Source organism: Leptodactylus fuscus, chromosome 8, assembly GCF_031893055.1.
Source record: "Leptodactylus fuscus isolate aLepFus1 chromosome 8, aLepFus1.hap2, whole genome shotgun sequence".
NCBI classification, from domain to species: Eukaryota; Metazoa; Chordata; class Amphibia; order Anura; family Leptodactylidae; genus Leptodactylus; species Leptodactylus fuscus.
This window is the reverse complement of record NC_134272.1, coordinates 78,356,441-78,378,496: the sequence shown is the minus strand read 5'-3', so window position 1 is coordinate 78,378,496 and position 22,056 is coordinate 78,356,441. Positions and strand designations below refer to the sequence as shown.

The 22,056-nt window shown below is 43.4% G+C and overlaps 1 protein-coding gene across 3 annotated transcripts in view; it reads left to right on the top strand.

The window, feature by feature from the left end:
* The window catches only part of PKP4 (plakophilin 4), a 176,828-nt gene that overhangs the window by 45,846 nt on the left and 108,926 nt on the right, over positions 1 to 22,056 (top strand). For all 3 annotated transcript variants that reach the window (XM_075284453.1, XM_075284452.1, XM_075284454.1), the window contains exon 2: positions 17,484 to 17,617. In XM_075284453.1, coding sequence (XP_075140554.1) covers positions 17,489 to 17,617 — 129 coding nt within the window. In that variant the 5' untranslated portion in view covers positions 17,484 to 17,488. The remainder of the gene's footprint in view (positions 1 to 17,483; positions 17,618 to 22,056) is intronic.

The window sequence follows — 22,056 nt, the reverse complement described above, 5'->3', positions numbered from 1 at the left end:
TAAAGAATAAAACTTCCCGTGTATTGTCTGTCGTGACCTTTGAGACGTTTCCTTCATCTCCTCGCACTGTCTCTGCAGTGATTTGTCAGGATGGGCGGGATGTGACATCGATTCCCCCAAAACCACATGAAAGCAAAAGCTTCTGTCTTCACTGTAGTCAAATATAGAACAGACGACGACGTGAGAATCCGGCATACCAAGCAAAGAACCCTAAAACATGAAATATAAAGGACATATGGCACCCGGCTGGAGATCAGACAGCGAGCACCTGGGTGCAAATAGTTAGGATACGTAGACAACGGCAAAATCAAAGACGACATTTTGGCCGCTAGAGTTTGGATGGACATTTTTGCAAGGGGTTGTGCGGTCTTTCATATAGTGCATGACATTCGGTTATGTCCTCGGTACAGGACCTGTAGGACTTCTTGGTTGTTTGTCTAGCCTTTACATACTATCATATAGGTTCCTTCATACACCTTGTAGGAAGAGGATTCCCTCTAGAATCTGCGCTCCCAGACATATGGCGTCCATTGGCTCTTCCCATTCTAATTTGATTTGTTCCAAGTCTTAAAGGGATTCTACCACTAAATATGTATTTTTTTGTGCTTTAGATGTCGGAATAGCCTTTAGAAAGGCTAGTCGTCTCTTACCTTTAGACATGGTCTCCGCGCCGTCGTTCCTTAGAAATACCGTTTTTTACCGGTATGCAAATGAGTTCTCTCGCATCAATGGAGGCGGGCCCCAGCGCTCAAACAGCGATGGGGGCGTCCTCATTGCTGCCAGAGAACTCTCTCCAGCGACGCCTCCATCTTCAGCTGCATCCTCCCCTTCTCTCGTCGTCTTCCGTCTCGGTCAGCTCCAACGCCTGCGCAGTCTGCTCTACTAGTGTCTCACTGGCAGAGCCGCCCCATTATGGCAGCGCACGAGCTACCACAATATGGTTGTGTACATCAGCCCCTATGGAACCATGTAGATCTTTACAGTCCATCACACGCCTAGTAATTTATAATATGGCTTTGTAGAGGAGACTGAGAACTGGTCACACAAGATTTATTTTCTACTTCTACAGGCAGTTCACAGAATACCAAATCTATCACGGTCCATGAAATCCAAGTCGGACTGATTCCTTCCCCACTCAACTTGGTAAAAAAATATTGTCCTCATTGTAAAATAATTACAAAATTAGTGAAGTAATTATAGAAATTAGCGTCAGGTTCTGATGACTGACATGGCGAGTCTATTTCAGTCTAATTATGTATTACTATACTGTATTATATATTATCTAATATATAAGATCTGCTCTAAATATATATGATAGATGGACGGATAGATACAACCTGGAACAAGAATATGGCTCTAGAGTTGGGTTAAGTGTTAGAGATACCGTTCCGGTGTGGATTCTGCACAGTATATGGATGGAGATTTTAGAAACTCATTCACACACAGCATAAAATTTCCACCTTTGCCTTCCATCAGTTCTTCTCAGCACTTGCCGACAGTTTTTGGCAGACCTGGGCAGGGAGGTTGTTCCCGCCGCCATCTTGGAGAACTAAGCCCAGATCTTCTGTGGATGTTGCTTGTTCCAATCCGTCTGTCTCTTCATGTCATCCCAGACAGACTGGATGATGATGAGATCGGGGCTATATCTGTGGGGGCCGGATCATCACTTCCAGGACTCCTCCTCCAAAGGGTAAAGGTCACCCCAAATATTGATGGAATTGCATTTCTCTTTTCTCCACTCCATAAGATATACTATTAACCTTTCTATTTCTGGAAGAATTCCTACTTTGCTGCTTTTTGCCTAAAACTTCTGCACAGCACTGTATATGCAGATTTTGCGATGAACAAATAATATTTTTTCTAATGAAAATATCGGCTACATGTGAACTTGGTTTTACTGCCGAGTGACAGCTTCAGCTGGTTTTATTCCATGGGGTCGGTGTGCTCTGACATGAGCCCGGCTTACGGGCGGTGAGTGAGAACCATGACCAATCGCTCAATAAGCGAGAAATGTCGGATGATACATCGGTGACCTCCACTGACCTACAGCTGGCTCTGCTTCTCGCAGTTTTACATTTTGTTTGACTTCTACTTTTTCTCTGTTCAGTAAATTGTTATCCCGCGTCCTCTGCTAAAAATCCTCCTGCCAATCATTCCTTGGTTAGATCTGTTGTCGTGAATTCCAAGCGCGAAACTGTGTTCCCCTCGCTACACTTCACACTGAGCTTGTTTACTCTACTGTCTCCCGAATTTCCATACTATGGGGATTGTCTCCTCTGGAAGCCACCAACATGGCAAATCAAAGTTTCAGAAAATAGAAATCTCCCGCCAGTCACTGCAAACTATGGATCAGTGCTCAGACCATGGTTGGCCAAAATCAGCCGTTCCAGCCAATTTTGGACAGATTAAATGGAATGTGTTGTTGAATGAGTTTATTTTTTTAACTAAATTTTGATATTAATTTTTTTCTTTCATTTTTTTCCTGTCTATAGTAAATAATACTTTAAAAATGTTAGTTTTGATTCTGGCCACTAAGCAAAATAATATACCGAGACTTCCTGTTTTCTGTAGGAGGTTTCTTCACAGCAGTCATCTGACTTACAGCACACTGAAGATCACAGCTGTAGATAAGACACAGAATCCACAATAGGTGATGTCACATCTTATCTACTCACAGGTCACAGAGCAGGCCTAGAAAACTCTCCCATAGAAGACAATAGGATCTGCTCCGGACCATTGTGTCTATGGCTCATGGTCCATCTCCTGGAGAGGGAAGTCACAAACTACTTTAGGTTAGTGGCAAGAGTCGAAATTGAAAGACAGTGTGCACTGGGGACAGTCAGCTGTGTATGAACTTACCCAAAGGATCTATTCCACTGTGTGTTTGATATGTGTGTGTGTGTATGTGTATATATGTACTGTGTGTGTGTGTGTGTGTGTGTATGTATGTATGTATGTATATATATATATATATATATATATATATATATATATATATATATATATGGGACAGACATGGTTGCCGTGAATTCCTTTGTAATTAGTCTAGACCTTTTAACCCCATTCTTGCTGGACTTTCCAGTGGTTTTCGCCCGAACAATGCTTTACGTTTTATTGACTGGAAATTCTTCGATTCAGCAGTTCATTGTTGAGACTCCATTTATCGGCCATGACGCGTTGCGCTCAATAGTGCGATTGTGAAACGTATTAATCGCTTTCCCTTTTTTCTTCGGCTTGTGTACATGTAATAACCTCAATAAGCAAATTTTTTCATTGAAAGGCAGAATTGTAAGTTATCGATCCCCGAGCGCTGAACTTTGCTATAATACGTGTTGTGGCTTTGTTTTCTTGTTTTGTTTTTTTTTTTCTCCGTATTCGCAGACTCCTTGTAATATTAGACATTGACATTTTTTCATCTTTTATCTCACACCATTGTACGGGGAACTTTAAAAGCAGGAATAAAACATGTTCATGGCTTTATTCAACGAAAAATGGCCATTATCATCTGGCTGGAATTTTTTTTTTTTTTTCAAGGTTTTTTTTTTTTTTTCTAAGGAAACCATTTGTTGCTAAAAAAAAAAGAAGATTTTATTCAATTCACAAGAAAGAAAAGCCCTATTTTACCTTTCTAAAATATTTTTGCCAATTTTATCTTTTTTATCTTTAAGTTTTATTTCCATCTATTTCCAGTTTACCTGTTTTATTTTTTTTACTCTTTACTTGGTAAATAAAATTTCCACGGAACATGCCACGTGTTGCAGAAATGCTGTGTTTTTGGGGTGTTTTTTTTGTTAATTTCTACACTAATGCAGAATTTCTATGGGAGCGTTCACACTACCGTCGGTGTCCGACATCTAGTGTCTGATGCTAATGTCCACGCAAAATCTCGTGCATTGATTTAAATGGACATTGGGTGCGTTCTTTTACTGTCCGTGGGTGTCCGTAACTGTCCGTTCACAACCTACATGTAGGTTTTTGTTGTCCGCTTGAAAAGTCAGACATCTTTGGGATCGGACAGTTAAGGACACCCACGGACAGTAAAGGAACACACCCGATGTCCATTTAAATCAATGCAAAATGTCACAGACACAGCTAGTGTCTCATGCTAATGTCCGCACAAGATTTTGCGCGGACATTAGCATTGGACACAGACGGTAGTGTGAACACCCCCTAACTAGGTGCATTTTTGGCACATGATAGCACGTTCCAGATACCGCACTCACCACTTTTTAAAATGGGACTGGGTGTTATACCAGAAATCTGGTACCAAAAACCACTCAAAATACGCCACTTCCACCATGTACAATTTGTAGGGTTCAAATACAGACAGATGCATTACAAAGAAAGTCATTTCACACAATGGGACTGAGGGCCCTGCTCGCAAGAGCTTACAATCTATGAGGTAGAGGGGATGACAGACGAGGTAGCAGGGGCGGCATTGCTTATACAGAGGTCAGACACTTTTGTAATAGAGGATACTGTCATTACACAAACTTAAAACTTTATGCGCCATCACTAGTGGTGTCCTGTAACATGTGGATGGAGCTTGGACATATAAAGTTAGCCTGAGATGGTACCATATCATGTGGGGTAATGTGGGAGCAGGGAGAGAGGAGGGTTAAATTTTGGGGATTCTAATTATACCCTGTTTCCCCGAAAATAAGACAGTGTCTTATATTAAATTCTCTTCGGAAATATATGACCTGTCTTATTTTCGGGGGATGTCTTATGGAGCGGGGGACAATCGGCAGTCATGCCAGCGCTTCCTTAACGGAGTGCCAGCATGACTGCCGGTGGTGGTGGGGGGAGGTATGCTAGTTACCTTCCCCATCTTCATAGCAGCGCTAGTGCTGCTGTTGGTCACGGTGGTGGAAGTGGTTGTGCTCCGTGTGCACAGGAAAGCTGGCTGCCTCCTCTGCTGTGATACCACTGATCCGGCTGCTGTGGGATGATCTGGGAGAGTGGACTCCCCACAGCATACAATGCTTTCCCAGCTCCTCTTACAGCGGCAGGAACGGTGGTATCACAGCAGAGGCAGCAGCCGGCATACCCGTGCACACGGAACATCGTGCACAGTGTTCTGCCGACTGCAGTGTTTTTGGGGATGTCTTATTTTCGGGGGGTGCCTTATATTAGGCAATTTAACAAAACCTCCCCCATGCCTTACTTTTGGGGGATGTCTTATTTTCAGGGAAACAGGGTAGTACAGAAGGGTTTACGTTAGAAATTGTGATAGGCCTGTCTGAAAAGATGTGTCTTTAGTTTGCGTTTGAAACTGTAGAAATTGGGAGTTAATCTGATTGTCAGAGGTAGAGCATTCCAGAGAAGTGGTGCAGCTCGGGAGAAGTCTTGTATACGAGCGTGGGAGGTTCTGATAATAGAGGATGTAAGTCTTAGGTCATTGAGTGAACGGAGAACACTGGTTGGGCGGTAGACAGAGATGAGGGAGGAAATGTAGGGAGGTGCAGCATTATGGAGAGCCTTGTGGATGAGGGGGATAACTTTATATTTTATTCTATAATGAATAGGCAGCCAATGGCACAGACTGGCACAGACCCGAGGCATTGCTGTAGCGTCTAGCCTGATGGATGAGCCTGGCCGCTGCATTCAGAATAGATTGTAGAGGGGAGAGTTTAGTGAGGGGAAGACCGATTAGTAAGGAGTTACAGTAGTCAAGGCGAGAATGAATCAGAGAGACAATAAGTGTCTAAAGGGGTTGTTTTAAAGAATCTTATTCCCAGTGATTGGACATGAATTCTCAATCCTATGTATAGAGAATAAGTGTCCTTAACAGCACGATCCCTTTAATTCTGGAGCATCTTGTGCCTGTTGGGGAATGAACTAAGCCTAGTGTGAGGCTGTGCTGAGATCTATGTTACAGTGTCCATTAGAGGCACATACAGTCCCTAAACTAGGCGTTGTATTCTTATCTATACCGTCATCTTATTTCCTCCCAATGTAAAATTGGAGGCCCATTGAAGTGTCCACTAAGCACACACAGGATCCTTTAGGTGCTGTGTGATGACTCCATACTGCACAGCTCTATATTATCCTGTACTGTGACATCACTGTGTGTATTATCCTGTACTGTGACATCACTGTGTATTATCCCTGTACTGTGACATCACTGTGTGTATTATCCTGTACTGTGACATCACTGTGTGTATTATCTCTGTACTGTGACATCACTGTACGTTACTAAGACCAAAATAATCCTAAACTTTTCATACTCAGACCTTGCTTCTATTGGTGGCCATGTTGGAGGCGGCCATGTTTTGCTATGATTCCCTTATGGTTACTTGTTACACCCCTGTTCAGACTGTCAGTATCCTATAACACTCCCTACCTTATTATATTTTATACGGCTATCTCTGACTTCTTTTCCTTGGCTGGGATTGTTCTCTTTTCCTCCGTTATGGAGTTGATGGTTCTTTCTTTTCTTTCTTGTAATGTAGCATTGACGTGACATTTGAAGGCTGCGCTATATGTGTGGTGAGATGATCACGGTAATGACTATGTGACGTATAATTGTAGTGAGCCGCTTCGCTCCGGCGTTGGATCTGGATAATGGCTCGCTCTGCAAACAATAGATGTTATGGTAAATCCATTCATATCGGCGCAGAATAACTCGTCTTTCTAGGAAAGAGCGGGAGCCGTTTATGGAGGACTCGAAATCTCAAGTGTTGTCTGAGCTTTATCTCCACGCAGATATAATAATCTTTATTGATTTTATCAGCTTGAGTTCTTTATTATTCTTAAGGCTGTGTTCACACATCACAGAACTGACATGTCAACGCATAATTCTCCAGTAGTGAGACTCCAGAGTGAGTACGTTCCCTATTCTCACCAATCTCAGGTTTAGGTCAGATCAGTGATGGTTCTATCCCGCTCTCTGCTACCAGGCAGCTCATATTGGGACTCGAGAGTTGAGCTGCACTACCCTGTGTGGCCACTATAGAGGAGAGTGCTGCTTGCTTCTGACTCCATACACTCTGCTAGTTCTGCTGTTCAGCGGGGGTGCCCTGTATCTGAGCGCCACCAATAATATCTAAATCCCTGAAATGTCTGTCCAATTATTCCATCAATAAGCGCCGATAACAGGAAACAAATAACAATATTCAGCTGCACTGGTGTTGGAAATGGAAAAAAAAAATGTTAGGGTCACTTTAAATTAATTTATTTGGGTCCCTTAAAATAACTCTGTCAACAGCGTAAACCTCATATTTTTTTCTATTTTATATGCTTTTTAATTGAATGATTTTCTTTCTTCTTGTTGCCAGCTTCCCGTCTGTTCCCCACCCAGTCGTGTTACTCATCTGATCTGGATCCCTTTGGCTCACACCAGAACGCAGAGTTGTGACCTTTTGTACTAGTGATCTGGGCGTGCAGGGTAGTCGCAGACAGTCAGGCCCTAGGAACAGAACCCTCCGCGGAATGTCTCAGTGTAAACATCTAGATTTACTTTATTACTCCTACCTATCATCAGACCTGCAGAAAGACAAAGCAAATCGCCTTAACCCATTCAAAACCAGGCAGATTTTACATGTTCAGCTTCTCTCCTCTAACCCTATGTAACACAGAGCTCAGCTTCTCTCTTCTATCATATAACCCTATATATCACAGAGCTCAGCTTCTCTCCTCTATCATGTAACCTATATATCACAGAGCTCAGGTTCTCTCCTCTATCATATAACCCTATATATCACAGAGCTCAGCTTCTCTCCTCTATCATATAACCCTATATATCACAGAGCTCAGCTTCTCTCCTCTATCATATAACCCTATATATCACAGAGCTCTGCTTCTCTCTAAGCATTGTGTATCTTCGCTGCAGTGATCAGTAAATCGCTTTTTCAGAGTAGCTTTAATGGAAATTTTATGTGAGAAAAGGATAAAGGGGAAGAGTTGAATTTCCTCATTTTTATTTTGAGTGTGAGAATTTTTTTTTTTTTTTAGTTAATTTTTTTTGTCATTGATGGCAGAGTGAAGTTGGCACCGCCGTGTTTTTTCAGTTTAGCTGGGATCATTAAAAGTCGATTTCAGTACTGTAATGAAGGTTCATCTCCGGGCCTGGGAATCGGAGGGGTTGAAGATTAAACATAACACATGTTGCTGGCACTTCTGACGATCACAGTGTGGTACAGTCAGGTCTGAGGTGACTGCTACTCACATTGCCCTATTTGTAAGACATCTCTGCTTATTCCTCTTTATAGCCCAACGACATCGATCCTCTGCTCGGCACTGTCACCTTGAGCATTCTCGTGTTTTGTTTATCCATAGCTGTTCAGCCATTCCACAGATATAAGTCCTGACATTACAGCACAGAGGCCCCACCCCAGAGGAGTCACATGGTTACCGCCCACTAGGCTAGTAGATACAAATTTGCATCAACCTTTAACGGGCTTATATCTGTGTAATAGCTGAACAGATTTGGATAAAGAAAACACCACAATGCTGAGGATGACGGCACCAATCAGATGATGGATGTCATTGGGGTTTTTATAACTCTTGTTTGTGCAGTTATTCCTTCTAGATGTTTATCAGTAACTTGCCATTACCATTCTATAGGTCGGTAACATAAGGGCTTCAGGCAGCGACCCCAGGGGGCCGATTCCAACCCTAGGTTATGTCATCAGAACCGATACCTAGCCCCAAATCGCTCCATCCCTTCCCTCCTCTCCTAGTTATCCATGCGACTTTAGTACAATATTACATAGATTTATCTTTCCTGTCCAGTTCAGCAGCCAAATCTGACCATACACACCATTGTTGTCATATATCATGGGCTTTAGGCTGTCCAACAATGACAGATGTTGACCATAGGGAGATTTAAAGGGGTTGTCCCATGAAAAGCATCCTATCTACACTGCTAGTTTATGTGGATTTAAGACTTTTCCTAAATACATTGCTTTATCAAAACTGCTTTGTTTGGCCGCTATCTTAATTTATTCACTTCATTGTTGACACTGCGTCAACAATGGGGGGGGGGGGCTGACAAGCAATGGAGAGCCTCAGATGGGGGGGGGGGTGAGAGCTCCCAGATTACTGTGCTGTCTATCTTCAGCTTTTCCACTTATCAGCCGGTTTCATTGAATTTGGCTGATAAGGGCTGAGATAAGGAGTCCAGTACCTCTGTATGTAATGCAAGCTGACTCAAGTCCAGCTCTGCTACATCAGTTTCCACATCAGCTTTATACTGTGGTAATGCATTTACAACCAATCCCTCATTACTGACTGCAAACATAGCAGATAGCAGAGTAAGTGAAACCGGAAAACTCCGCCCACCAATGTGCCGAGAAATCCAGGAAGTGAAGAGAGCACAGAGTCCTGTAGGCTCCAGAACAAGAGTTATGGGAATACCCCTTTAATGTTCATTTAGTTGAAATAAACACCCTCAGCCACGTGTGCATGTTTATGGTGGAGCTGGAGACAAGAAGGACCATAAGTGGTGCCGCCATACTGGTTCAGCTTCATCGCATATTACAGGTGCTTGTGTTCCATCAGGAGTGATGGCCTCCTACTTAACCTGAGGAATCTGAAATATCGCAGCCATCGCTCTCTAGTTTCAGGATGTTTAGTGTTTGGTTTTGTCACAGTGGTTAACATGTGGGAGCCTAAACATCTGCTGTCTGTCTGTACGCCGTCTGCTGCGCCTCCGAGGTTTCCGCACCTTTGGTTTTGTAGGGCTCACATTGATAAATTCACCACTTGCTTTAATGCAGAACTTGTCGTATTGGCTTTAAACAACTTGGTGATGAATGACAAATTCTTAGATTTTACTACGTTACATTCATTATGAAATACACTCACCGGCCACTTTATTAGGTACACCATGCTAGTAACGGGTTGGACCCCCTTTTGCCTTCAGAACTGCCTCAATTCTTCGTGGCATAGATTCAACAAGGTGCTGGAAGCATTCCTCAGAGATTTTGGTCCATATTGACATGATGGCATCACACAGTTGCCGCAGATTTGTCGGCTGCACATCCATGATGCGAATCTCCCGTTCCACCACATCCCAAAGATGCTCTATTGGATTGAGATCTGGTGACTGTGGAGGCCATTGGAGTACAGTGAACTCATTGTCATGTTCAAGAAACCAGTCTGAGATGATTCCAGCTTTATGACATGGCGCATTATCCTGCTGAAAGTAGCCATCAGATGTTGGGTACATTGTGGTCATAAAGGGATGGACATGGTCAGCAACAATACTCAGGTAGGCTTTGGCGTTGCAACGATGCTCAATTGGTACCAAGGGGCCCAAAGAGTGCCAAGAAAATATTCCCCACACCATGACACCACCACCACCAGCCTGAACCGTTGATACAAGGCAGGATGGATCCATGCTTTCATGTTGTTGACGCCAAATTCTGACCCTACCATCCGAATGTCGCAGCAGAAATCGAGACTCATCAGACCAGGCAACGTTTTTCCAATCTTCAATTGTCCAAATTCGATGAGCTTGTGCAAATTGTAGCCTCAGTTTCCTGTTCTTAGCTGAAAGGAGTGGCACCCGGTGTGGTCTTCTGCTGCTGTAGCCCATCTGCCTCAAAGTTGGACGTACTTTGCGGCGTTCAGAGATGCTCTTCTGGCTACCTTGGTTGTAACGGGTGGCTATTTGAGTCACTGTTGCCTTTCTATCAGCTCGAACCAGTCTGGCCATTCTCCTCTGGCATCAACAACGCATTTCCACCCACAGAACTGCCGCTCACTGGATGTTTTTTCTTTTTCGGACCATTCTCTGTAAACCCTAGAGATGGTTGTGCGTGAAAATCCCAGTAGATCAGCAGTTTCTGAAATACTCAGACCAGCCCTTCTGGCACCAACAACCATGCCACGTTCAAAGGCACTCAAATCACCTTTCTTCCCCATACTGATGCTCGGTTTGAACTGCAGGAGATTGTCTTGACCATGTCTACATGCCTAAATGCACTGAGTTGCCGCCATGTGATTGGCTGATTAGAAATTAAGTGTTAACGAGCAGTTGGACAGGTGTACCTAATAAAGTGGCCGGTGAGTGTACAAAGCAACATTACAATAAGACGGAGACCCCGCATTGCAGAAACGCAGCTTTGAGATTGTAGATATTGCTGCGTTTTTTTTTTGAGCCAAAGCTAAGACGACCACAAATGGAATGGGAAATATTGGAAGTTCTTAGACTCCCCTCTTAGGCCGGGTTCACACGATGTATTATGGCACGTAATGTGGAACGTAGACGGCGTGTGAGCTTTTGCGGGCCGTATACGCTCCCATTGTTTTCAATGGGAGCTGGTACCGTATACGCGGCGCTATTTTGCGGCTGTGATTTTGCAGCGGCCGCAAAATAGCACCATGTATACGGTACCAGCTCCAATTGAAAACAATGGGAGTGTATACGGCCCGCAAAAGCTCCCGCGCTGTCTACTTACCACATTACGTGCCATAATACATCGTGTGAACCCGGCCTTATACTCCCCTTGTATTTCTCCTCTCTGCTCAATCCACTTCTGGCTTTGACTCAAAAAACTGCAGCAAAATCTGCAACAAAAAAGCTCCTTTTCTGTAAAGTGGCCTAAAGGGTTGCAGGCCTGTAGAGTCCATAGGCCAAACCACCAACTCAAACTCTTCTATTGTTCCGTAGCCTGACTCCGACTCTTTCATAAATAGCTGTTCATGGTTAAGAAGAAGTTGTAAAAATCTTCTAATTCACTAAATATCTATAAATTCATTCCTATGAAAGTAAATATGTATCTAATAGGATATTACTCATTCTAATGGTATAATATTAAACATTACCATGTTATTTTGAAGTGGTAGTAACCTTTTGTGTTTTTCCACTGCACCGAAAATTGGTCCAGACTCGGACTGTGAATCCACAGCAATGTTTTATGGACTAGCACTATTGATGACCCATCCTAAGAATAAGGCAACATCATATCTGCAAGGGTCTGGCATCCAACGCCTGTATTGATCGGCTGTTCTCAGTAGTTCGTATATAGAAAATGGAGCAGGAACTGAACAGCTCTGTTCTCTGTGTAGTGGTCAGAACAGGTACTGCAGATCAGCTCCTATTCATTTGAATGGAATGTTCACTGCAGAGACTCAGTTCCGCCACTACACATAGGACAGCGCTGTCTGCTTCTTTCTTTGCTGAACAGCTGCTTAGAATAATTAGTCAAATGAGGGTGCTGGATGTGCGACTCCTACTAGTAACCTATCTGTATCCTAGCCTTAGTATATAGAATCCATTTATAATCAGTTAGTCTCGCCGCCTCACAATCCTGAGAATAAAGAACCTAGCTCTGCAGCCAGTCTGATACTTTAGCTGCACAGTCCAATCGCCAGGATCACTGCTGTGCAGCGTAGACTGTGAAGGAGCCCGCAGTACAACATCAGGGTTTCCATTACTTCATACATATGAATGGAGCTGGTCAGCAGTTCACCAGGTACCGTGGAAAGGATTCCATTCTCAGGAATTGATGGGGGTCCCAAAGGGAATTGGATACATCACCACCATCATAAAGCACAATATGCTCCTCAATGGCCTGTAATGTGCCCTAGTTCTAACAAGGGGTAGCTACAGTGCCGAATAATATGTATACATTATCAAACTACACAAACAGTTTGTTTGTAGTCTATAACCATGGAGGCACTTAGGCTTGCGAAGGGGCTGTAAACTCAAAACATTCGAATTTGTAAGTAAGACAATTTGTATCATTTTGTATTTTAGGCCATTAGTTAGTATTGAAGTTTACCGGCCTCATGTCTGCTCTCCAGTCTTGCGCCATTGGTGGAGATGTAATTGCTTTCTTGCTCTGAGCCTCTGCTTGCTCGGTTAAGTGGACTGTACTACGTAGACCGATAATACGTCATGTCTGCTCAGTTTTTAATATTTCTTGTATGGCCTTCGGTTCCCATTGTACATGATAATACAGGACACATCTGCAGCCCTGTCTACATCCAATCATTGCATGATAACTTATTTACCTGTTTGCTGCTAAGACCTTGGGAAGTGAGCACAAATCCATCATTTATTTCTTTAGCAATGTTCCCGAGCCCGAGGTACACGGTATTCGGCTGGTCTTGACACAAAAGGTCAGGCAATATTATCCGCTTTGTTTGCAATGCTATTAATTGCTCTCCTGTTGTTCTGGTCTACTGGGCACTGCTACATGAAAGGGCACAGCAGAGCCCGGGCGCAAATGTTACCGAGCCTGCTGCAACGCCTCTTATAGACATAGGCTTATTTACTAACATTGTGCAGGGAAAAATGTATAGGAGGTATCCATGGAAACCCATCACGTCAATTTCTGACGTTACAACAAATTTACCATGTGCCAATAAACCCTTAAAGGGGAAGTGTCGCCAGAAAATAACCTAATTGTTTAAATCGCGCATATATATATATATATATATATATATATATATATATATATATATATATATATATTTTTTTTTTTTCCATATTGTTACCGATATTTAAAAAATACTAAAAATCCAACTCTTGCCACTAAGCCCTAAAATAGTTTGACTGTCTGCTGGAGATGGACCATGGACACAATGGTCCGGAGCAGACCCTATTGACTTATATGGGAGATTTTCCTAGGCCTGCTATGTGATCTGTGCAGAGAGGGGAGGAGATAAGATGTGACATCTCCTAATGTGACCGCTGGATTCTGTGTCTTATCTACATAGAACTGATCGCTGTGATCATCAGCGTGCTGTAAGTGAGGTCACTGCTGCAAAGAAATCTCCTATAGTAAATAAGAAGTCTCAGCATATTCTATAGCCCAGTTTTCAGAACTGCAGACTTTTTTGGACTTTTTTTTTTTTTTTTTAAATGTAGATTAAATAGAAATTTTTTCAAAAACTCATCAAAATGTTTCACATAAAAACTTAATTTTCGGGTGACACACTCATTAACCATAAGACGCCCACGCTAAGGACTGACCTGGGCATGGTCACAATTTTTTATTTTTTTTTTTAAATGTAGATTGTGAGCCCCACATAGAGCTCACAATGTACATTTTTCCCTATCAGTGTGTCTTTTTTTGGAATATGGGATGGAAATCCATGCAAATACAGGGAGAACATACAAACTCCTTGCAGATGGTTTTATGCCCTTGGCGGGATTTGAACACCAGGACCCAGCGCTGCAAGGCTGCAGTGCTAACCACTGAGCCAGCGTGTGGCCCCTTGGTCACAATTTTTATACTGTATTAAGCGATAGACTGTGGGACTATTAAAGGATTATCTTATCTTAGAATAGTTCCCTTCCTTTTTGCACTGGATAAAATATAGCGTGGGAAGAAGATTTGCAATGACTCCAGTTCCTTAATTGTTTTTTTTTCATCATCTTTTTTTGGTCACTTCTCCCCTATTTTTGGCTTATTACGTAACCTCGGAGCGGGTCATTGTTTTTGTTTTTAGTCAATAATTCGAGCCGTGAAGTATTTTCCCATCGTGACCCTGTGTGTGGGTCTTGTGGTTTCCTCTTGTGGTTAAAAGTGCAAGTCACCCTTCAGTGCCTTATTTTTGGTCTGAAATCAGCGTATTGGTGTAAACGTTCTCATGAATGCCGTCAGTATTGTAAGTACCGGTATCTGTCTATTGGGAAATCTGTTTTATTTTGGGGGTGGTGTTTTGTGTTTTTGGGGTTTTTTTTCACATGATAAATTGTTTCCAGTTGTTTCAAGTTTTTAACTTTGCAATTTTTTTTATTTTTTAACTGATCTGTATAAACCAGGTTCTCATCAGCTGCATTTTTGTCTATCATCAGATCAGAACCAATAGACTGTAAATCTAATATAATGTTTTCATATCCCTTGCATCGTTTGAGGAGATGCCCCCGCTCCGGGAACATGCGCCTGCACTGGAATTTACGCCATCTTGTAGCAAATACCAGCTTTTTAATCTGCGGTGGGTGTACAGGTAGCAGAAGTACAGCCAAATCCTGGGGTTCCTACTGAACCAAATAGAGAGGTGGTCTGTACTCCAATCCTCATGATCGGGGGGACCCTCCAACAAACGACAAGTTAGGGCTTTGGCTAGGGAGTAGCGTCTCTTACTGGAATACCCCTTTAAAATATCTGAAGATTTACGGTATTTCAAGTTGTCTATATTTTTTTTCTCGAAGACGCAGGACCGGTCGTAGATCTCCTGCTGCTATGGAAACATGGAAAGCTGTAATTAGATTTTTAAGTAATTTCCTTAATGGGACAAATATATATATACAGTCTATAAATATTCCCAGTGGGCTCTTTTCATAGGTCTTTGTACGGAGATATTACGTATTTCATAATGGCGCATTAAGATCCTTCCATCCATAGATTTACGGCTCTTCCGATGGGACGGATTTGCTAGTTTAAGTAAGTGTTTCTGCCAATTACCATAAAAAATCAGAGTCACTGGAGGAGCCGGATAAGGCGAATGTTTCTGTGTATTAAAAATAATAGCTTGTGATTTGTCAGATTAATCAGTTGAATAACTCCTTTAATTGGCGCTGTCGAGCTTGTGGGGAGGGGGCGCCCGGCTGTGTGTGAGGAGGGCTGCAGGCTTGTGCGCTATCCATATAACCACTGAACAATCTGGGTTCATTAGAGGTGCAGCCAGGCAAGTGCCGCTCACGCTTTATTTATTTGCGCACTTTTCTGTGCAGCGTTTTCGCGGTTGCGAGTTACAATGAACGCCGTTAATGATGATGTATTCAGAACTCCATGTTTAATTTCTGTAGGGTGACCTGTTCACTGATCTCCTGTTGTGTTTTATTAGATTAGTTTGCAAGAAGTTGTTTGAGGTTCCCAGGCATAACAAGGCCCCCGAAATTATAATTATGGCACTGGTGCCCGTATTTGGGGGAATGCTGCCCATCTTGTATTAGGTGACAACAGCCCTGAACATGCAGAACGCGGTGACAAGACATTTATAATCACAGAACATCGGTAATGCACAAAGTGATGTCACAGTGCGGAGGGATAGAGACAAAGTGACGTTATAGTGGAGGGTACAGGAGATAGATGTCAAGGTGCAGAGGGCAGAAGATGCTGTGGGGTCACAAGGCAGATGTCACGGTGCAGAGGGCAGGAGATGCTGTGATGTCACGGTGTAGAGAGCAGGAGATGCTGTGGGGTCACAAGGCAGATGTCACGGTGCAGAGGGCAGGAGATGCTGTGACGGTGCAGAGGGCAGGAGCTGCTGTGATGTCACGGTGTAGAGAGCAGGAGATGCTGTGGGGTCACAAGGCAGATATCACGGTGCAGAGGGCAGGCAATATTGTGACATCACGGTGCAGAGGGCAGGAGCTGCTGTGATGTCATGGTGCAGAGGGCAGGAGCTGCTGTGATGTCACGGTGCAGAGGGCAGTAGATGCTGTGACGTCACGGTGCAGGGGGCAGGAGACGCTGTGACGTCACGGTGCTGAGGGCAGGAGACGCTGTGACGTCACGGTGTTGAGGGCAGGAGACGCTGTGACGTCACGGTGCTGAGGGCAGGAGACGCTGTGACGTCACGGTGCTGAGGGCAGGAGACGCTGTGACGTCACGGTGCAGAGGGCAGGAGCTGCTGTGACGTCACGGTGCTGAGGGCAGGAGACGCTGTGACGTCACATTGTAGGGGTGGAACACTAATGTCAATGTGGAGGGGCAGGAAAAACTCTGATTCACCAGGGGAGGGGGACAGGGCACGCCGTGACATCATACTCTTACTCTTTTGAGCCCGGGCTCTACCACAATCCTGCACATTTACAAACAGCACATAACATTCAGCCTTTTTCTGGGACTGAGCATGAAATTGGCCCTTAAAGAGGTATTACCAAGATCGCGTGTTTGGACATAGGTCACCTCTGGTGGTTCCCTTGTTGCATAGGTGACCTCATTATATATGGCGCTGGCTTCCATTCACCTCTATGGGAGTAATGTAAACTGCCGTATTTCACAACCCTCGCACGTGGGTGTCCTATGAATCTGTGTGTAAGATGAGCCAGATCCTGAGCACTTGGTGGCTTTGGATGTGTCAGGCATGGACAAGCTTATGATGAGGTCACCGACCACCAAATACTAACCCTGTCATCACCCGGTCTTGCTCAATCCTGTGTGCAGGCCGGGCTGTCCACAGCGACATTCACATCAGCTCCAGCAGATAATGGCGGTGGGGTTTGGCGCTTATGTTACTAGCTGCTGCTTCTTCTCGTTCAGCTGATTATTCTCCTTGTTGTGTAAATGAAAGGACGAGTCCGAACACCCAACGGAAATGTTCAAAGCAAAGTCAGGTCTAGTTTACACGCAGACAACGCCCTGCACAAAGTGCGCCCTAATCCTGGAAAGCCGGAGACTCCAAGGATGTAGAAACCTAAGAGTTAAACGTCTTGACGTCACCTTTCAACGTTTAATGCTAATAGTGTCATAGGACAAATATCAAAAAGTTGAAAGTTTTTGTAACCTGATAAACTTTTTCTATTATGTGCTTTTAGATTTCTTATATTTCTTATGTCGTCTTTTTGTTTCCAGGTGCCATGCCAGCTCCTGAGCAGACTCCCATGATGGAGGAGGGGCTGCCGAAAGCCCCCCAGGATGCTCCCCCCACCACAAGCATGGAGCCAGAGTCCACGGCCACAAACATTTTGGCATCAGTGAAGGAACAGGTGAGCATTTCTTGAGCGGTCTTGTTTATATGGTTCGTGTCGCTGTCTGTCTGTCCGGTGACGTCACGACCGTGGGTAGCGAGTTGCTTCACATTACACCCGCAGGCCATACAACCGATCTGTCAGGCTAAACGGATATGTTATTGCTTCACTCAGACTATTAACATACATGTGTTCTTAACCCCCCTTCCCCTGGCGGTTCAGGTGTGGCCAAGTCTTAACCCTTTAAGGATGCAGGATAGTTTGTATATTAATACTTAGAGACTTTTTGTATATTGTCCCTCCCTGACTTCCACAATCCATACCTTTTTTTTCTGATGACTTATTTTATTTTATTTTTTTAAATGTAGATTGTGAGCCCCACATAGAGCTCACAATGTACATTTTTCCCTATCAGTATGTCTTTTTTTGGAATATGGGATGGAAATCCATGCAAACACGGGGAGAACATACAAACTCCTTGCAGATGGGTTTTTTTTGCCCATGGCGGGATTTGAACACCAGGACTCCAGCACTGCAAGGCTGCAGTGCTAACCACTGAGCCACCGTGTGGCCCCTTGATGACTTATTTTTTGCACGACAAGTTGTATTTTTATTTGCTACCGTATATATAATATAAGCCGAGTCCCCTAATTTTACCACAAAAAACTGGTAAAACTTATTGACTCGAGTATAAGCCGAGGGAGGGAAATGCAGCAGCTACTGGAAAATTTCAAAAATTAAAAGAGTTTTGGGTGCAGTAGTTGCTGGGGAAGGAGAGGGGGTGTTTTGGTTGTCTGTCTGCCCCTTCCCTGAGCTTGAGGACTGGGTTTCCCCCCCCCCCCCACTTGGAATTCAGGCTGGCTGAATATAGGGTATCTGCAGTGCTCCTATTAACCCCTTCCTGACGGAACAGGAGCACTGCAGATCCCCTATATTCAGTAGACCGGGCACTGTCAGACACAGGGACACCTAATGTGTTTTTGTTTCACAGTCATTTTCTACTTTTATATGTATTCTAGGGAAAGGAGGGCTTTACAACTTTTATTTTATTTTTTATTATATTTTTTTTTTTAAACTTTTTTTCTTTCCACTATTTTATGGGAGATCCTATACATTACTATTGTGGCTGGTCATAGACCTCAAAAAAAAAAAAAAATTTTTTTTTTTGGTTCACTCGAGTATAAGCCGAGTGGGGCTTTTTCAGCACAAAACTGCGCTGAAAAACTCTGCTTATACTAGAGTATATATGAGTTATTATAGATTTTTGGGTTGTAACCTCCTCGCTGTTTTCCTTTGACACAATCTTCTGGAGTCCTTATCCGGTCTTTTGACTGAAGTTGGCCATAAAATGCTGCTAATGGCACCCCCAGAGATCAGCATAAACCAGTCAGTAAGTGTTCCGTTCCCTACAGTGCCATCACAGGGAAAATGAAGCATTGCACATTGTCTGTGTACATGGGGTAGTCCATATACGGTAATAAAGGTTTTCCAATTTGGACAGGCCTTATAAGAGAACCATTGTGATCGATGTGGAGCCCTGATAACCTGCACAAGAAAATCCAATATTTTTATTACTTTAGCAAAAATCCCGTGTTTACAGCTGGTTAGGACCTTATGGTCGGCTTATCACCGTGCTGTTCTGTTTAAGGTGTTACAAGTAATCCTGACTGAGAAGTGAAGGGTTAATACTCGTAGATAAGACAGGATATGACTAAGAGCGTTTCCTCCTACAAAAATTGTCTACTGTAAATAGAAGAGTTTTTGAGTCTTCCTTCTTTCTCTGTTTGACAACCAGTATTTTCCTCTGACACCCTTTACTTTGCCTATTCTCCAGATTTTCTAGACTTGTGAATAGCAGATTTCTGCAGCCATTCATGCACAAGATCGGGTTAACCTGGTAGACGAGCTCTTCTTAAAGGGATTGTCTGATGATGAATAGGTTGTCAGTATCAGATTTTGCATCAGTTGTCAGACTCTTTGCTACGGCTATTGGTATTTAGTTTCCCATTTCTCCTGATCATCTTTGAGACGTGTCTACACCTTGGTTGGAGTGTACCTGGGGTAAATTCAGTGGCTTGGACGTGATTTGGAGACACACACCCTTGTCTATTTAAGGCATTAAAGTATGGATATCAATGCTAAAGCCAACAAAAGTCCTCTGTGACCAAAGGGGGACCAGCGATGTCACTCACATAGGTCACTGCTTCCTTACCAGCAATCTTGAGGCCAATAACTGGATTCGGTGGTCACGTGGCCACAGGACTTCTGTTGTCCAAGACATGGCACAGAACTTAATGGACACAGATGGTGCACAACAGAATGCCAGGGACAGGAACGCGTCTTATTATTTGTTTGTTCAAAGGTTACACCTCTGCCAACTTCCATGGGGCTGGAATGATATCAGCAATCTTTAACTTGACTCTTTCCGTGACTGCAGCAAGTTATAAGTTTCAAGTTAAGCTTTGCCACATCAGTAAGTGGATGTCTGATCTATCCATCAGTCTCGTATCCTCGGCAGGCGGTTAAGGATAAGATCACACTCTGTAATGTAATTTGGCTTTTATGGATCTTTTATGGGTTGTATCATATGTGGTGGTGTTTTATATTGTTTTCTTTGTGCTTTATCATTCTGCTGTTCATGAACGCGGAGTAGACGTGCAGATGATCCCTGGTTATTTTTTCGATATTGGCGCAGCCCCGCAAGTCATAGAATAGATAGAGTTGTGGCCTTTATGCTATGAGCTTTGTAGTTAGAGGTCATCATGGCGATTGCCTGCCATCAGCGAGGATGGGCAGTCTGATATGTGCAGCGGTCAGACTCATGGGGTTCTTGTGTCTCAGAGATTTATATGGGCTGACGTCACGTCTTCTGCGGCCGGTGCAGACCTGGCATCTCCGCATAGGGCCTCATTACTTCTCCAGGGTAATGTTGTTATTCTGCGGCTTATGTCATAAGCATCGTAGAAAAAGTGGTTTTATTCTATTTGTGGTGAAGATAGAATCAAAAATATCACCATATTAACCTAGGGCCATAATGGCGAACCTATGGCAAAGGTGGCACTCAGTCCTCTCTGTGGGCACCCATCTGTGGAACAGATTATGCTGTGTGTGGACCACTTTGGAGCAAATTGTACTGTGTGGGGGCCACTTTGCCGCAGAATATACTGTGTGGGGGCCACTGTGGAGCAGATTGTACTGTGTGGGGGCCACTGTAACGCAGATTAGACTGTATGGGGGTCACAGTGGAGCAGATTGGACTGTATGGGGGCCACTGTGGAGCAGAATTCATTGTGTGGGGGCCTCTGTGGAGCAGTTTGTACTGTGTGGGGTCCCTTCACTATTTATATCACACATTATATAACAGTATACAACAGTATCTGTTTTATAGCAGAGATGTGATATTATTACAGCCTATAATAACATTGCACGGTCACTATAAAACAGATCTGTGTGATGTAAATGGTGAACGTTAATTGTTCAAAATTATACCAAAAACCCGAATTGCACAATCCTATTTTGTGGGTCTATAATTGTCCGCAATTGAGAAAGGTCCCAGTGTGGACCGATACGTGGTGTACTGCTTTTTCCAGTAAAAGGACATTTTCCATCCATACAAGTTGCTAACAGACTGGATTGTGTGTGTGTGTGTGTATATATATATATATATATATATATATATATATATATATATATATATATATATATATATATAATTATATATGTGTATTATATTCCTTTGGTGTATAGTTACCATAAAATGTGTATACATGTGAACCACTAAGAGTCGTGCCCATGTAGAGAGCAGTGGTTGCATCAGTTTCGGAGTCCTACTTAATAGCCCTTCTCTTGTACAAATAGTTCGCCATGTTCTTGGATAATTTATATCGGCCCATTATAACTATGGGGATCTGTGCTGAGCTGCACCTGATCTAATAATGTCCCGTCTGTTCCCGCTCACTACTCCAGAGTCCAAGCTTCTCAGCGGACAGATTCTCCCCGAACCCCATTGTGCATTGTGGCAGCAGAATGATTTGCAGTCTTCTGAATTTGTTTTAGCCGGCAGCGCTAAGAAAACAAACTGCGACTTCTGCCAAGTCGGAGACTCGTAGTGGAAAAACGGAGGTTTGCTGGTATGCTTGGTTTTTCTCCCACACAATGGTTTTAGTATAATTTCTATGAAAAGCTCGACTGTTCCTACGGAGAAGCTGTGTGCGAAATGAAGAATTGACTGCTGTAATTGTAGGGAAGCGTTACTGCGTTAGGTCATCAGCTCCGAAAACCACAGCAACGGCTTAAAGGAGCCTGAAAGCTAAAGAACAAGAAAATGTGATGGCTTCTGAAGACCCATGTGTCAAGTATTAGGGAATTACCACTTTGGGAGGGCTCAGTCCTTGTGGTCATATCATGACAGACCAGCACCATGCTCCTGCCATTTGCAAAACCAAAGTTGACTGCAG